The sequence below is a fragment of the Pezoporus wallicus genome, unplaced genomic scaffold (assembly GCF_028554395.1).
Source record: "Pezoporus wallicus isolate ANWC-B61680 ecotype Strahan unplaced genomic scaffold, APGP_CSIRO_Pwel_v1 contig_8517, whole genome shotgun sequence".
Classification (NCBI taxonomy): Eukaryota; Metazoa; Chordata; class Aves; order Psittaciformes; family Psittacidae; genus Pezoporus; species Pezoporus wallicus.
Genome location: NW_026635263.1, coordinates 1,063,495 through 1,080,046, shown reverse-complemented (window position 1 = coordinate 1,080,046; position 16,552 = coordinate 1,063,495). Strand labels below are relative to the sequence as shown.

Genomic DNA, 16,552 nt, shown 5'->3' with positions numbered 1-16,552 from the left:
ATAGATAACTGAGGTCCCTTTGGTCCCATGAAAGGTGCTTCTGGGTGCTGCTTGGTTCCTCGTTGCTTCTCCATGCAGGACGACCAGAGCAGCAAGGGCTCCAGGTCAACATGGCTGGACCCCAAAAGATGGGTTGGTGGAAGAAGACCCAAGTCCCTGTACATCTTGGGATAGGGTAGCGGGTTTTTGCAGAAGACAGAAGAAACTGCAGGGTATCAGGCTGTAAGCTGAGCCCCTGGAGGTTGAGACCATGTTGTTTGCCTTCATAGGATGCTCCTCTCCCTTCCAGCTGCAACTGGCTTATTTGCAGCCCTCACACCAGAGCCCACTGTGCTGAGCGCTAAGCTGGATGCTGAGGATGCACATTCCTGCCCCATGGTTCTTCCCATCTGGAATAAGACCACAAGCACAAAAGCTTGGCTTTGGGGATGAGGTTGGAGGCATCTACCCAGGCAGGCCTGGAGCTGCTCCGGGCTGGGGGGTAAGCACAGCACCCACAGCTCCCTGTGCAGGGCAGAGGCAGTTTTGCTTCCTCCCCTGCCTGTCGCTTATGAATCCACCGGCAGCCGCTGGGTACGGCTTCCCTTGGCGCACTCAGGAGCGGTGCCAAGGAGGAGATTTCTAATTGGGTTTGCAGTGGGTGGAAGATGGAGAGGAAGGAGACCTGCGAGCGGCAAGTGATAGATCTAACATCAGCGAGAGCAAATGCAGGGCTGGCGGAACAGAATAGCAATTGCTGACCCCATCCCATGGGGCTGGGAGCACCACATGGCACTGGCATCGCCCCTACTCATAGGGTGGGCAGACCCCCCCCCCCCGCTGCCCTGACATTCAAGCGTTCGAGTCCTGTTCATTTCCATTCTGCTCTCATTCTCCCATTTTTCTCTTTTATTTACATTGCCATCTGCTCGCTCTCATTTCATCTCTCGCCTGGGGAAAGCTGCCAAAACTTGACTACAGAAAGGTAAGGGCCAGGACCCTGGCTGCCATCGGTGTAGCTGTTAGAAGTAGTGGTGTAGAGAAGGTGATGTGGTGACCAGGGACGCCAGGGGCCATGTGCACAAGCCGCAGCACAGTGCCGGGATGTGCACTGCCCTCGGACCTGGGCTGAGGCTGGTCTGGCTGGGGTTTTGTGTGCATGTCTCAGGCCCTCAGAATGTGTCCCAGCTTCAGCAGCTCCTGAAGCTTCAGTCACTGCTAGCAGCCATTAAAACCTGGACTACTTCAGCCATGAGAGAAATGTTTTTCTTTCTCCCTTTGATAACCCCCCCAAGACAACCCTTTTCCTCCCTTTAGATCATTTTACTTCTATTTTTTTTCACCTCCAGCACTCTATATATGTTGATGCCCCTCCTGAGTCCTGTTATCAGCTCCTGAGGAGTGGGAAGGGGTTAGCAGGCTCTTGGAGACACCATTGGCAGGTTAAATCTAACCTGTTGTGCTCCACCACCAGTTCTCTGCTCTGCAGCCGTCAGCTGCTGTAGTGTATTGTGCAGGAGGTCGGGATGGCCACTCAGCTTGACCAGGGTTTTGCCCTGGTGCCCAATGCTTGGGGACATCTGAGCTGTTTCTTGTTCCCAGACCCCCACGTTTGGATGGAATAGGGAACAAAAGGTTTGCTTCACTGCAGGAAGTATGGGTGTGGAAGCTGGCAGCCTTGGGGCTATCCCAGGCTGTGTGATTACACCAGGATTAAGGTGCTTGGTGCCTCAGTTTCCCTAATAGCACAGAGAGGTGCCCTGCCATCAAGCACTTTGAACTTCCAATCTGGAAGGTGATTTTGGAAAGCAGTGCTGGGCACCTCTGCAGGCTCTAGCCTGGAAAGTGAGGATCTTGTTTCCTCCTGGAGATGAATGGATTGAGTGCGGGATTGCAAGGCGAGTTCTGCCTCTGCAGGATGAGGAATGCTCAAACAGCATCCATCTCCAGCCTTAACCTCTTGGGACAGTCCTTCGCTTTGGCATTGCCTTTAGCAGGTACAATCGAGGTATGGTCTCAGCAGGTGGGGCAGATGCTGCACCTCTCCCTGTGCTGCCTGCAATGGCACCAAGTTGTTACTCTGCCGCAATGGTGTGATCTCTGGGCCACTGCAGCAGCATCAGGGCTCGCTGGTGCTGCGCTGTGGGAACAAAGCAGATGCTGTCTTGGGTTACCACAGCACTGGAGAGGTAAAGACCAAGAACCCCCCTCACTTCCCAGGCTGGAGCAGGGCTGTGGTGCTGTTCCCAACGTTCCTGCTGCCTCTCCCTGGTCAGCAGAAAGCTCAGGACCCGTGCAGGCAGGAGCAGGCAGGCTGCCAACAGCCACCTTGCACTAATGTCTTTGGGTCTTGGCAGCAGCCCTGCCTGTACCCTGCCTTTCACGCTTCAGGCACGGCTGAATTAAGGCACGTTGCAGCTCAGCTCAGATCGATGGGAGAATAAATCAGGGCAGTGTGGGAGCCTGTTTGTGGCTGCGGGAGCAACCGTGTGGCAGGCTGGCAGGAGGGCTCTCCCCTTGCTGCCGTGCAGGAGCACCCTGTGCTCTGTTGATCCGTACTGTCATATGTGGGAGCTGCAATGGGCATCACCCCCTCCTGTAAAATCTGATAGAAAATGACACCATTAACTTATCAGTGCCCTGGCTTTGATGAGGGGCTCATTTTCTGCTGAGCTTTGCAAAGCCTAACATGTTGCATGGAGGGAGATAATAACCTGCTATAGTGAGGATCTACAGAGGTCTGCGGCAGTGCAGCCACTGTGGGGCTGTGCTATCCTGTAGCTCTGTTTGTCTCCGGCTTTTGGGAGCAGGATGCCCTGGGCGAGTCTCAGGTGTCTGTGCAGGCAGCGGTGCAGGCAGCTCCCTGGCCCCAGGCAGGCCATGCAGGGCAGATGCTGCCCCTGTGAACATGTACCTGGGCTCCTGTCCCTGCACTGCTGGCTGCAGCTGCAGCTAGAAAACACCCGGGAGTTTCTATCCTGCCGAGCATTTGGATGCTCGTCTCTTCCAACTGAAACCGAGTGCTGGAGGTTTGCACTTACGGATTTACTCATAAATATTTATCACTCCAGGGAAATTCCCATCTCAAAGCTGTGTGCTTCCTCTGGGCTGTCAGAGTGGAAGCAGAGACTTCGCCCCATTTCAGAGCAGGATGTCTTGGCCTGGGAAGAGGTATCCTGGCTGGTTTTTGGGTGGCAGGGAGCCTGCTCACCCTGCAGGCAGCTCATCATGGGGTGAATGATGGAACGAATCTGTCTCCTGTGATATCTGTATGCCTCTAGCATGGTGTTAATCGGCAGCCCGATTAGCCTGACTTGTAATTAAATCCTATTGATTAGCTAAATGTCACTGGCACGGAGAGCAGCTGGCAGCAGCTGGGATGCAGCAGGGCTCTTGGTCTCCATAGGTTTGCAGCAGGGGTTTTGAGATTGGGTAGAGGAAGGGGTAAAAATGAAACTTGGTCTGAGCTCCATCACCCGTGCCATGGTGCAAAGCACCATAAATTGGTTGTGGCAGGAAGACTGGTTGGAGCTGGGGCTGCACTGGCTGAAGCCAATGGGAGATTCTACCTCATATATGAGCTCTTTGGTCCTCCTCTGCCTCTTGGAGCAGCTTTGGGCTGGAGAGTGCTCCGTGCAGGGGAAGCAATGGTGCTGGTCCATCTGTGGGTGCCTGGGAGAGGTGAGCTCCCACAGAAGCAGCTTTGTGGGGCAGAGCCTTTGGGGCTGCTCTCGTGTTAAATTCAGCTCTCTGCCAAACTCATATCGAGTGACACAGGAGGGAGGTAGATGTGACATTAAGATGCATTTGCCGGGCTCCTGTCACTCCATCTTCCATAGCGCATTGTCCTGGGTTCAGCAGTAGCAGTCATGTTTTTCCTTTGTGGTAGCTGGTGCAGTGCTGTGTTTTGACTTCCAGCCTGGGAACAGTGTTGGTGAAGCCGATGTTTTTGGTTGTTGCTAAGTGATGTTTACCCTGACCAAGGACTCTGTGAGGCTCATGCTCTGCCAGGGAGGAGGGGAAGCCGTGAGGAAGCAGGGACGGGGCGCCTGACCCGGGCTAGCCGGGGAGGTATTCCATACCACAGCACGTCATGCCCGGGGTGGGGGGTGACTGGGAGTTACCCAGAAGGACACGGGCTTCCGGGTGGGACTCGTTTTCTTGGCTGGTGGTATCGTATTCTCTTCCCTTGTTATGTTCCCTTATCATTGTTGTAGTTGATAGTAGCGGTGGTGATTTGTTGCTGGACTGTTCTTGTCTCAACCCGTAGGAGTTGCACTCTTTTGATCCTCCTCCCCGTTCCTCCGGGAATGGGGGAGAACCCCGGTGGGGGGGGGGGTAACAGACCTCGATTGTTGTCAGCTCGGCACCACTCACTGGGAGTGAGTGAACAAGTTGCCTGACTGGGTTTAAACCACAACACGCATCTATTAAAAAACTCCTTTAATAGCCTCCTCAGAAGGTAATTTAATTGAACTGAATTGATGGGTGAAGTACAGAACTGCCTGTCCTTCTCCATCCATTTTTATTGGAATTTTCTTGCTTGCTTCTGTTTCACTTATGGCACAGCATCAGGCAGGAGGGCACCTCAGGCTGGGGAGAGCCCTTGCCTAGCCAGAGAGATCCCCTCTGGAGCCTGGGGACCAGTGTCTACCTATGGATCTGCAGCAGACACCACCACCTTCCTCCCATCCTCCATATCTGCTGCCTTCCTCTTCTGCTTGGCCAGGGACATCACCTGAGAGGCACTGTAATTAAAGCAGAGCCTTTTAGCCTCCATTCGCTACTGATATTTTTATCCTTTTGGCTCTGCTTTAGAAGCAAAATCCTCTTTGCTGGGCAGCACCATTTGGTCTCCCTTGCTCCAGGGCAGTGTGCTTGTCTGAAGCAGAGCCCTCACCAAGGTCAGGAGCAGCTCAGACCCTCAGCTGTGTTGTGCAAATCAGGGAGGGGTGGAATGGGGCATCCTGAGGGGCTGCCTTGGTGTCCTGGGTTAAGTGGGGTGTTTTATCTCACACGTGTGAAGTATGGAAGTGATTTCTCCAACATTTCCCTCTTTAATTTGCCTAAAGCCAGGCCTTGATGATTACCATTTCATTGCACGCAGCCTTTCCACCAGCAGCCCATACAAATGCTTTCCTGCCAGGTGGATTCCTGGCAGCTGCACACACTCATTAATCCCATGCACTGAATACTCTGCTCATCACACCAAGTGTGTGACGAGTCTTTAGCATCACCCAGCCTGGTTTCCATGCCCAGGTTGGAGCTGGGGTTGGATGGGTATCTCTGCAGAGAAACCCTCCTCTGATCCAGGCAGAAGATTGCCTTCAGACAGCCTAGCTATAACTCCTACAAGGATCCTGTAGCCAAGATGGAAATAATCCAAGGACTTTCATGATGTAGCCATTATCATTTACACTTAAAACTGGTAAAAATTAGGCTCCATTTTTCATGATCCTTTTTCTTCCCTACCCTGTGGAGTTTGTTTCCATGCAGTCTGTGCAGTTATGGCTTTGGGCTGGGTTTCTGCATCACTCTTGGATAGTTTTCAGCCTGCTTTTTGTTTAGACGGGGAGCAGGTTTGTCTGCTCCCTCTGCCTGAAGCAGGATCAACTCCAGAGCATCGCTGTGACAAGCATGATCCATTATCCTTTAAAAGCTATAACGGTCTTGCAGAAAATGCATCAGGGATGGTCAGAGTGAGTGTTTCCTTGTGTTTGTGCTCCAGTACTCCCAGATTTTCCTGCCAATGCCATGGCAGTCGACTGGCGACAACCTCCCACTGGCCCGAAAGCTGTTCTTCCTTCAGCTGTGCCTTAATAAGGAAGAGTAGGTAGGTGCTATCACACCCTCTGGGAGCGCTTAGAAGTAACACCACAACAGCAGAGGTGTGTGTTTGCTCAGAAGCAATTATTAAATGACAAAAGCCTGTAATTTTGAACCTTGACAATCACTGCGCTGATTTACTTAACCCCCAAATTAATTGTGATCAGGATGTCAGAGTCAGCTGCTGGAAGAGAGGAGTGCTGCTTTGCGACCAATGCCAAGTGCAGATGAGAAGTCTTCCCACAGCTCGGCACAAACCGCAGACAGCATTGGAATGCTGAGTGTGCTCAGCTTTTGCTGCACAAACCATATTCTCCTCCTTCCCCACTCCTGGGGAAACTCTGCAACTACTCCGTGGATCAACAACATCCCGGGGGAATGGGCATGAGTAAATGGGGTCAGCCAAGCCACGCTACCTGCCCAGCATCCTAACTCCTGCGTTTTCTGTTTCCTCTCCAGGGCCTGAAGCCGATGGACCATAATGGTTTGGCGGATCCATATGTCAAATTGCACTTGCTCCCCGGAGCCAGTAAGGTGAGATGCCTTTTCACTTCTTCTCTTCCTGGGGCTGCACCTTTCCCTTTGGAGTCAGACCAGGGAGGTTTCCCAGGGAGAAGCTCTTCACTGGCTGACCTCAGTGTCCTGCCCAGCTCTTACTCAGGCAACCAGGAGGGAGCAGCAGCAGGAGGTAAGAACTGGGGCTAAATGGCTAAATCCAGCCCTAACTCCTCACCCTTGGGAGCAGGGGGTGTGAACACTGTGCTCTAGAAGCCTCTGGGAAGCACCAAGTGAAATGATCCAGAGCTATAAACAAACACCTCTTTTCTTCCCTCCCCCCCCCCCCCCCCTTTTCTTTTGCATCTAAACCCCCTCAGATCATAATAAACCAGAGTTTAAATCATAAGGGAAATATTTCCATCTACTTAGGTTCAGCACTTGCTGGAGAGAAGAGTAATTAAAGATATTAATGTATATCGTGAGAGCTTGGTGTAACTGATGGGATGTTGAATTTAAATGCTAAATGTATGTGTTATGAATATCAATTGCACTCTTATTACACTAAAGGAAAGACCTTTTGGGGGGAGGTATATTTACTTGTTACGGTTCAGTTGAATTAATTCATAATGTTCAGGGCGGTAAGCGGGAGTTTTTAACCGCATTTCGAGTTCTGCTGGAAATAGGAGAGCCAGAAGCATTTCTGTCAGCGATATTATCTGTCATTTCCATGTTTTGCAAATGCATTGATTAGCATTTCTGCTGGAGGTGATGGAGATGAGGGAGGCGGGAGGAAAGCTCTGTGCTGAGGGTAGTGAAAGAGCTACAGACTCTACAAGCAGCCGTGGGGATCTCTCCTTGCCTACACATCCCTCTGGCTCCATGATTCCTGTCTCTGCACCTTGTTTCCAAACAGCACTGCCCAAATCTGCTCTGGGAGAGGTGAGCACATCTGGGGTAACTGTGTCCTGGCCTGGATGTTTCTGTACAGTCATTCCAGCAGGAGCAGGGCAGTCTTCAAGTTCATTGAGTGTTTCTGTCCCAGACTGGAGCTCTTGGGCACCTGTTGCAGAGCTGAAACCAGAGATGTGGGAAGCAGGGCTGGATTTGTTCACCTCATGCAGAGGTCTCCAAGTGAGCTGGTTACTGAGTAAATCATTCCAGGTGGGAGAAAAGGGCTATCCCAGAGCTCAGTTGCTTTGATTTAGTTTGCATTCATTGCTCGGAGCAGCATTGGCTGCTGGGTGATACCCAACATGTTTACCCTCTTAGCTAAAGCTGCTTTCCTTCCTGAGCCACAGAGCCCCAGGATCAGGCCCCAGTGGGTCTGAGCAGGCAGTGTGTGCCATCAGGGTGCTTCCTCTGCTGTCCTTGTCACCCCTCAGCAGGCTCTTCTCTCTGATACGTATCTTGCTGCTTGGGCTGGAGCCTGGTGTGGTGGCCACAATATCACTGAGGAAGGAGAAAAAATAGGTATGGGATGAAACCTGGTATGACATAGTGGCTTGTTTGGAGCAATTTTACAAAGCTGGGGAAGTTTTAAGGCAAATGAGGTATTAAATCAATAGCAACAGCAGGTCATAAATGAGAGCACCCATCTGCAGTCTCCTTTGGTCTGCATCGCTGTGCTGTCAGTGCTGGACATGCCTCTGGGCACACAGGGATTGTCTCAGTGAGGCTGATGCCCAGGAGCTTCTCTTTCCATGCTGCAAACAGACTCCTGCCTGAGTGATGTGAAAAGCAATTGACGTTGCAGGGCTTTAGATGCTGCTGCTAATTGAGTCCCTCCTGCCCCTGTATCCCAGTCGGCTCCTGGAGCATCGTGCCTTGCTCCAGGGGTATCCTCCTCCTAACCTAGTGCTCAGTGTTTCACAGCTCCTCACCCAGCTTCAGCAGTGCTGCACAGGGCACAGGTTTCTTTAAAAGACAGAAATGGCTTTGCAGACCTAAATGAAGCACAGCACAAAATACAGAGGTTTTCTCTGTCTCTGAGATATCAAACCCAGCAGCTGCTTTGCATGGTGAGTTTGGGAGTGAGACACTGTGCTGTGGTCCCTCGATGGCTCCGCAGCACTGGCAGCTCCTCAGCCAGTGGCTGTCTGGTGAATCTGGAAGAGGTTGTGTGTTTGGGGTGCTTTTGGTGGGGAAAGAACATGCTAACAAGGTGACTTGCACAAGCTCTTTTCTTCAGCCCGGGCTTCACATCCTACTCAGATTGACTCAGGGATGGTGACCCAAAGATGGGGAATGTAGCAGCTTTTCACATAGCCACACAAGACAAGTTTGAAGTATTAGTTTCCTGAGAGTTCCTTATGCCCAGCAGTGGCTGAGGCAGGGATTGAACTTTCTGACTTTACGTGTAATTAGAAGGAAAACTTCTGCTCTGCCTGTCTGTCCCAGGCTGGGGTGCTGATGGAGAAGCCTCATCTGAAGCCTGCAGCCCTTTGCTTCTGTCCCCAACAGAAGCAGGTGGCTCAGGGAGTGAGAAGATCAATATCCCCTGACCTGGGGGGTGTGTGTGTGCCAGGATGCCCCATCCATGCCAGGGACACAAGTGGCTGTGACAGCCCTGCTGTCCCTCACTTCTGCAGAGCTGTGGCTCTGGAAAGAGTTGCCAGTGATAAAAAATGTGTATAAAGGAAGTTATTTTGAGGCAGGCAGGAATGAGAGCTGTGCTGGGAGCAGGAATGCAAATAAACAGCCAGAACAGCAAATTGCTATTTTTTAATGAACCTGAAAAGACCTTTTTTTCTCTCTGTTGCTCTCTCCTGCTGCATAAATGAAATCCCCATCCTCTCTCTGCTCTCTGCCAAGGTTCCCATTTTGCTGCCTGTTCCCAGAGTGGGGGATGTGGGGTTGGATTGCTTTGCAAATGAGCACTTTGCCTTGTCTCTGGTTATTGCTGTGGGTGGGGTGGATTTGGGCCATCCCATTGAGGACTGACCAGGTTACAGCACTGGGGCAGAAGGGTGATAGTATCAATTGCCCCTTCATCTCCAAACAGTGCTTCCTTTTCTCCCCCTTCACTGCCCATCAATGCCCAAACGACTGCCTGGGGCTGGGTCCTGCTGAACTCCATCTCCTTTGTTTTCCAGGCGAATAAGCTGAGAACCAAAACGCTGCGGAACACTCTGAACCCCACCTGGAACGAGACGCTCACCTACTACGGCATCACCGACGAGGACATGATCCGCAAGACCCTGCGGTAGGGCCCTGTGGGATGAGCGGGGTGCTGAGCCCAGCACTGGGGGGAACACGTATCCCCTCAGGGTCACCTCCCTATCCCAGTGACAGTTTCCTGGGGGAGATCTTGGGGACCCGCATTCCCCAGCCCCACAGAATGATCCTGGCAGCTCCTCATAGCAGAGTTATTACCCACCAGAGTCTATAGATGGTGGTCATGCCCTGCACACCCCATCACCACCACGGTGACCAGCATTTGATTTACTGCGAGCTTGGGCTGGAATAGCTGGTGAGGAGCATGGTCCTGCATAACTCACTGGACTCTGGCCTGTAGAAGTGGTGTTATTTGGATTTAACCTCTTCATGCCCAGCTTTTGTGGGCATGTGTTAAGGCTTTGCAGTGATGTCTTGCTGAGAAAATCTCCCCAGGAAAGTTCTGGGCCCTTTGAAGGCTGAGCTTTTTGCAAGAAAGCTGGAGGCATCTGTGAGTTATTGCCAGACTAAAAGGAGCGTTTGTATGTATTTATTCCATTCTCTTAGTTTGGATCAGTCTCTGTGCATTCGGCATCTCCTGGAAGCATCTCCCAGGGGCTGTGTGAGCTTGGAGGTGCTGCTTTGCAGGGTCAGAGCCCTGTGAATGAAAAGGTTTTCGTGTCTTGCCCACTGTCCCACATGGGTGAGGTCAAGGAATGACCTGGAGCCTGTGAATGGATCCTGCCCAGGGCTGCTCCAGCACTGCTCTGATCTAGGACCATTATGCAGGAGGATTTGCTGTAAGATCTGCTGTTGAACAAAGGAGGATCTTACATCCTGCTCTGCGGACTTGGGGCTTTTGTCAGCTCCATGGCTGGCATCTGACCCTCCTTATCTGCAGGTACGCTGGGAGTTATTTTCCCCAAGACAAGCTTTATAAAAGGTCTTGCTCCGAGGTGAATTTGGGCAGAGCCTACCTGTTGTCTGCAAAGTGCATAGGGATGAGAAATTTAGTGCCGCAGATTATTATTTCACGTGGAAAATATTAGTCATGCTCAAAGTACTGCAGGCTTCTTGGGCTGGAAAGCCTCTGCTTTATTATTATTATTGGCTACTTTTTTCCCCCATTTTTTCACTCCGGGCTTTGAAGTTTTCAGCCTTTTCAAGCACGGAAATCAGTTTGTAGAGAGGTGTTTGGCTGAGTTGTTTGCTGAAAGGCACCAGGGAGCAGAAGGATTTGACCCCCACCTATTTGAGGCGCTGGTTGCTACTTCTCCCTGGGGAAGAGCTGCACTCACCTGCTCCGGGGAGGCAGCAGGGAGGTGTGGGATGCTCAGTGGCAGGGGGACATGCAGAAACGTGTGCTGGATTTGCCCTTCTCCCCACAGGCATCCCTCATTAGCGCATCCCTGCTCCTGCTGACAGCCTGGGTGCTGCGGGTGCTTTTAGGGGAGCCAGCTGTGGCCATGGGTTGAATGGAGACAGCGTTTCTGTCCTGGGAGCTCCACGGGGAGCTCAGGAGATTGCTGTCGAGGTCAATTAATGGCTCATTACCCAAAGTGGCTTCAAAGGGCACCTTTCCAGGGAGGCAAGGGAAGCTTGGAGCCTGCCTGCCATGCAGTTGTCCTGTGTGAGTTCCCAGCTGGGCACTCTGCAAGGAGCAAAACTCCCTGTGAAGCCTCATCTGCTCATACAGGGGTAGCCTCCCCATCTGTGAGCAGATTTCTCACAGATCTGTGGTTTGGCATCTCTTTGTGCCATCAGAGCCATCCGTCCATCTCATGCCTTCACACCCATTGGAGCTGCCTCTTTGCAGGGGGTTCCCAGGCTCTCCAGTGCTCTGCACTTTGCAGCTGAGGTTTCCTTGCCAGCAGCTAACCCCAGTGAATTAGGTGATAATTAAGGATCAAAATACTCTCCATATGGAGAGGAATATCCAAGCAGGATTCTGATTCATTGGCATTTGCAGCTAGTCAGTGGGATTTGCTGAAGCACCTCCCCATGGAGGTGGTGAACCCCATGATGACATGGCCACGGGGACCATGCGGATACCCACCTCACCTCCAAGTGTAGTGCTGGGGTCTGGCACTACATTCAGATGGAGTGGGCTCTGTCAGGGAACACGATTTAGCACAGCCCAGTCCCTGCCAGAAGTGTGGGAGCCCCAAGCCCCACCACCCCAGCACTAATGAGGCTCAAGACGGGGCTGGAAGAGGCTTAGGGAGGCTCTGCTGTCTCCCTGGGGAGGTTGCGTGAGCAGAGAAGTAGAGAGGTTTGTGAAGTGGAACTTGCCATGGGGCTGGGGCTTCTGGCTTTGGTTTTGCCTGGCAAAGATTCCAGAGAATTAAAGAAACAAACTTCTGGGTAGAGAAGGTTTCCCAGGCATCACCTCTGCTGCGGGGCTGTCACCTATCCTGTGGGCCATCTCCTCTCCTGCTGTGGGGTGGCCCTGTGTCCTTCCTTGCATTTGGTGCTTCTTCCCAGCCTGCCCTTGGGCAATGGGCCTGTGTTCAGCTGCTCTGCCCAGTGGGTTTGGCAGAATTTCAGGTGGGATTTCAAGCTCTTGTCTATGGCCCAGGAAATTCCTGTTCTAAAACAAAGCTTCTGAGCACTGTGGCTCCATTTCTTATCTTGCATGGGGGAGCCGGGGCCTAAAATTCAACTGCTCTTCGTTTTCTTTAGGAGCAATTCCCCAACCCCCTCTTTTCTTTTCTCCATCTTTGAGGTTGAAGATATTGGCAAAGGAGATTTTACTTATCCTGAGGCAGGTTTAGATGAGATCAGACTTCTCGCAAACCAGACGCAAGGTAGAAAAATCCATTTTTTATTTGAATTCCTTGCTTGGGTTTTCTACTTCTCAGACACCAGGTACTGAATCGAGTAGAAGGACACAAGGCTGGGAGATGTTGCACCTCCTCAGGGGAGGGATCTCTGCTTTACCTGAGGATGGGCTGGGGTCTCTGGTGACTGGGGCTCAGCAAGGACTCTTTTATTTGTGGGTTGAGCTGTTTCTCTTCTATGATCCTCTCCATAACACCAGTGGCAATGGCCATTCACCCTTGTGGTGGGTGCCACTTCCTGTAGGAAGCATCTCCCATGCTGTGTATTGTCCTGCCTTCGGTGCTTCACTTTGCCTGCCCATCATTTTGGCAAAGTATCTCCTTCTCTGCCAGGAAAAGAGGACTTCAAAGCTGCAGGGACGCTGGCTTTCCTTGTGCTAATCAGGCAAGGCTCCTGCAAGGCAGCTGTGGGTAGTTGAAAGAGCATGAGTGATGCTCTCCTCGGTCTGGGAGGTGATTGTTCCCCGGGTGCCTCCTCGGTGCTGAGATTCATGGAGGGGCAGGGAACGCGATTTGCAAAGTCTCTTTAATGTGAAAATAACGGTGGAGATCAAAGCTGCCGCCAGCCTTTGCCTCGCTGCCGCCTGCAGAGCACGTGGTGCAGCAGCAAAGCTGGAAAAGCACCCAAAAATCTTCCCTGCCCACCTGGGCACTTGGTGGGCTGTGTCCAGCACGGGTTGGTGGGGCGGTGCTGGCACAGGGCTCTCTGCTGGTGCCTGCAGCCATCCTGGGGGGATGAGTGGCATTCACCTCATTGCAGGGGCCAGACTAGGGGCATCCCTTGCCTCCTGGAGAGCAGAGTAATGGATCCCTCTTGCCCGAGACTCCCAGCCCCATGCCATGCCCTGGCAGGCTGCCCCTCATCCCCATGTGGCCTCATCGAAGCTGGTCGAGTGACTTTGCTGTGACAGACCCAAGCCCTGGGACCATTGGGGTTCATCTCCCAAGGAGAGCCACCCCCAAGGGAGAAGGAGAGGTGAAGGCTGCCCAGCTAATTGCGCTGTCAAGCAGGATTTTGTTAATGAATCAACCCCCTCAAAAAACACCAGATACTTCAGATTTCATGAAACACAGTAGGTGGGAGGATCTTGAAAGGTCTCATCCATTCATTGAATTAAATATCCTTGAGTCTAGCCCAAGGCTTAATAGCAACGAAACCACCCACCATCCTGAGAGAAGGCAAATTCAGAGCCGCTCAAAAGATGCTGGACTCGGAGGGCTGGGATGGCAGCGACTGAGAGCAGGTTCCCGGTTTGCTCCAGGGGGAAATCCCACCCTGCAGTCCCCGCTTCCAGTCCCTGTTTGCAGGCACCGTTTCTCCCCGTCTGCAGCTGTGCCGCAGCAGTCTCTGGTGGTGGGAAGCCAGGGTGCATGGCAGGGGGAGGCAGAGAAATGCTACAGGGGAAATTGGAATAGGCAGAATACGCTCGCCTACGTTTAAATAATACATGTAATGTGCAATAAATAGATTGTATTCATAATAAATATCAGAGCTGGACAGATATTGGATACAATTATTCATATCCAGATATATTGGCAAAGTGATGCATTATTCATATCATACTCAGCTAGCTCACGAATGCCAGGAATTATTTGTTTAATCATGTGTTTGACAAACATCATGACTCATTAAATATATTATTCAGGAAATAGTATTTGATCAGGTCTAATAGGCATACTGCAGACACTTAGAGATTTGGGGTCCCAAATTGCTTTACTCCAGAAGTGCTGAATGAGCTTTGCTCCAGAACTGCAGGCACACTCCTAATTTCATCTAACTTTTACTGTGGTTGCTGTGCTCAGACTTTGAGGCATTTTGTGATGGAGCCCAGCACTGAATACTCCTTTTGCTTTTAGGAAAGCTGGATGGTCCCAGGACTCTGCCTTTTTCTCTTCTTTTGCCAGGCACTGTCTGTCCTTAAGCCAAGCAGGCATCACCTGCACATCTGCTCCTCCGTTGAGAGCCTCCCAAGTTGCTATAGGGACTGTTCAGGATCTTAGCTACAGGAGATTTGTCTGCACACTCTGGTGCCTATTACATGCGTGTGCATTGTAGAGGAGGGTCCTCATTGACCCCTGTTTTCCTTGTTCCACAATGGGAAAGAGGCCGGAGGAATGTGTGTGTGAGGGCAAGTCGTGAGTCAATGGAGCGGGGTTGCTTGAGCTGTGCGTGAGTCAGGGCTGTAACCCAGGAGCCCAGGGTGAGTAGGAGGGAGAATAAGTTTAGTGAGCAGCGATTGTTCACTTGCTGCTTAGTTTTCTTCCAAGGTGGTTTTCACAGCCCTTAAACTTAAAGGTGGGGACCCCTCAGTGGAAGCTGTCAAATCAAAAGCTGAGCTCAAGGGGTAGGGATTAATAAAAAGAGATGAGGGAGGGGTGATGTTTGAGTTACAGGGATCAGGATGGCAGGTGAGTGTGGCTGCCAGAGACACCTCTTGGTGCTTGTTATGGAGCTGACTTTCTAATCCAAGGCATAAAATTCCATCACATCAGTTTCTTGTAATAAAGTTCAAGCTGGTGTAATTGCAGAGGGAGGGCTGGGGCCGGAGCTGCCTGCTCATCTGACTCAGCTCTCTGCCCTCACTTCCATCACTGGTGCACCACCAGTCTACCCACCTTAAAAATCCCACCTGGAGAAGATGAGCTGCAGCCAGGGAGAGGGACTGGGTGGGCTGACATGAAACTGTGTCTGAATCCCCTCTGGTCACCATACAAAGAGGGGACCCACCTGAGAGGTGGCCAGAGATGCCAGAAAGAAAATGGGAGAGACCTGGCAGTGTCACCAGCTGCTTGAAGACAGCAGCAGTTCCCAGGTCTTGCAGGTGTGCCTCACAAGGGACTCGGGTCTGTGCAAACACCTTAACTAGCTGGGGACATCAGTAGGGACAAAGGGGTGGCCAACACCCCAGTGATGTGTGTTGCCTTCAGTGGGATGCAGCTTGGGCAGCTGTGGGGTGTTCTTGTGCCCTGCTGCTGCTGAAGGAGGGCTCTGTGGTGCAGAGGCACAGGAGTCATCCCTGGGGAGGGCACGCAGGGGCTTGCATGAGCTGTAGCATGCTGTACAGGAGCTGGTGTTCTCAGAGCTGCTTGGTAAGGTGGTAGCAAGTGGGTTCCCATGGCTCCATGGGCAGTGAAATAGGGCTCGGTGGGGCTCTCCAGCTTCTCCTGGTGTGACACTGGAGATGCTTTCCTTGTCACCACTGCTGAAGTTTTCCAGTCATTTCCTTCCTGGGCTTCCACTCATCCTGGGTGGTTCTGGAGCTTCACATCAAGTAGGACACTGCATTTGGTATCTTGTGCTTTTGGGCATATCTAGACATTGTCAGGGGAAGATCTTGTTACTCATGTTCTTACCAGGTGAAACAGGCACCAAATCCTGCCTCCCCTGAGCATGCAGGAGACCACATCGCTCTGCAACGGCCGGGTGTGAAAACAGACCCCGGGCTGCCAGCTCCTGGTGAGGACCACGCTCCTCTCCTCTGCTTCGATTGCTGCATGCTTGCTTCTCCTCCCCAGAGCCTTGGCCAGATGGGCGTGGGGTTGCACACGCCTGGCAGATGCTGCTGCTTGTCTGGAGCTCCTGCTGCTCCTTTTTTGGTTTTGTTCTTTAAAAGAGAGGCGGGAGGAGGAAGGGAAATGGGAAATATTGTGCCTGCTTTTGAGATTCTCTTCAAAGATTTTACTGTTGTGGTGGGGTGAGGATTTTTTTTTTGCAGGTATCTATAGTAACGCTGCATCCAGCTATGGTTTTCTGCAGAGCAGCATTCCCCATCTTCCCAATTGGATTACTTTTTGCCACCCCCCCTTCCTGTGCCACTCCGTCGCCCTAATGGTCCTTGTGCTGTGTGACTGAGCCATTCCCATGCCTCCCTTGCCACCTGGTTATTCACTTGTGACCAGGAGAGTGGCATCTACAGATAAACCATCCATGGGTAAACCATCCAGGCACTGCACAGGCCAGAAGCACGGGGTGCAATTAGTTACTCTGAGGTGGAATAGCAGGTCACTATCTTTAATTACTTTTAGCCCTTCCCAAATAGGTCCTGTTTGTTGGAACCCAGCAAGGTGGAGCATGGTCTCTGCAGCAGAAGTGCTGCCCATGAGAAACGGGCACCAACAGGAGTGGATAAAAGAAAGAAAAAATCAGGCAGCAAAAGGATGAGAAGAGACTGTAAGAAGATTTTTTTTTAAGTGGGGGGAAAGGAGGAAAGGGAAGGGAAACCCCTTTCCTTTATGGGTGTAGAGTACTGATGGTC

At 51.8% G+C, this 16,552-nt stretch overlaps 1 protein-coding gene across 2 annotated transcripts in view; it reads left to right on the top strand.

Annotated features, from left to right (window-relative positions):
• Window positions 1–16,552, top strand: part of DOC2B (double C2 domain beta) — a 33,913-nt gene that overhangs the window by 11,964 nt on the left and 5,397 nt on the right. For both annotated transcript variants that reach the window (XM_057415824.1, XM_057415817.1), the window contains exons 4-5: window positions 6,265–6,339; window positions 9,396–9,505. In XM_057415824.1, the coding sequence (XP_057271807.1) occupies window positions 6,265–6,339; window positions 9,396–9,505 (185 nt within the window). The remainder of the gene's footprint in view (window positions 1–6,264; window positions 6,340–9,395; window positions 9,506–16,552) is intronic.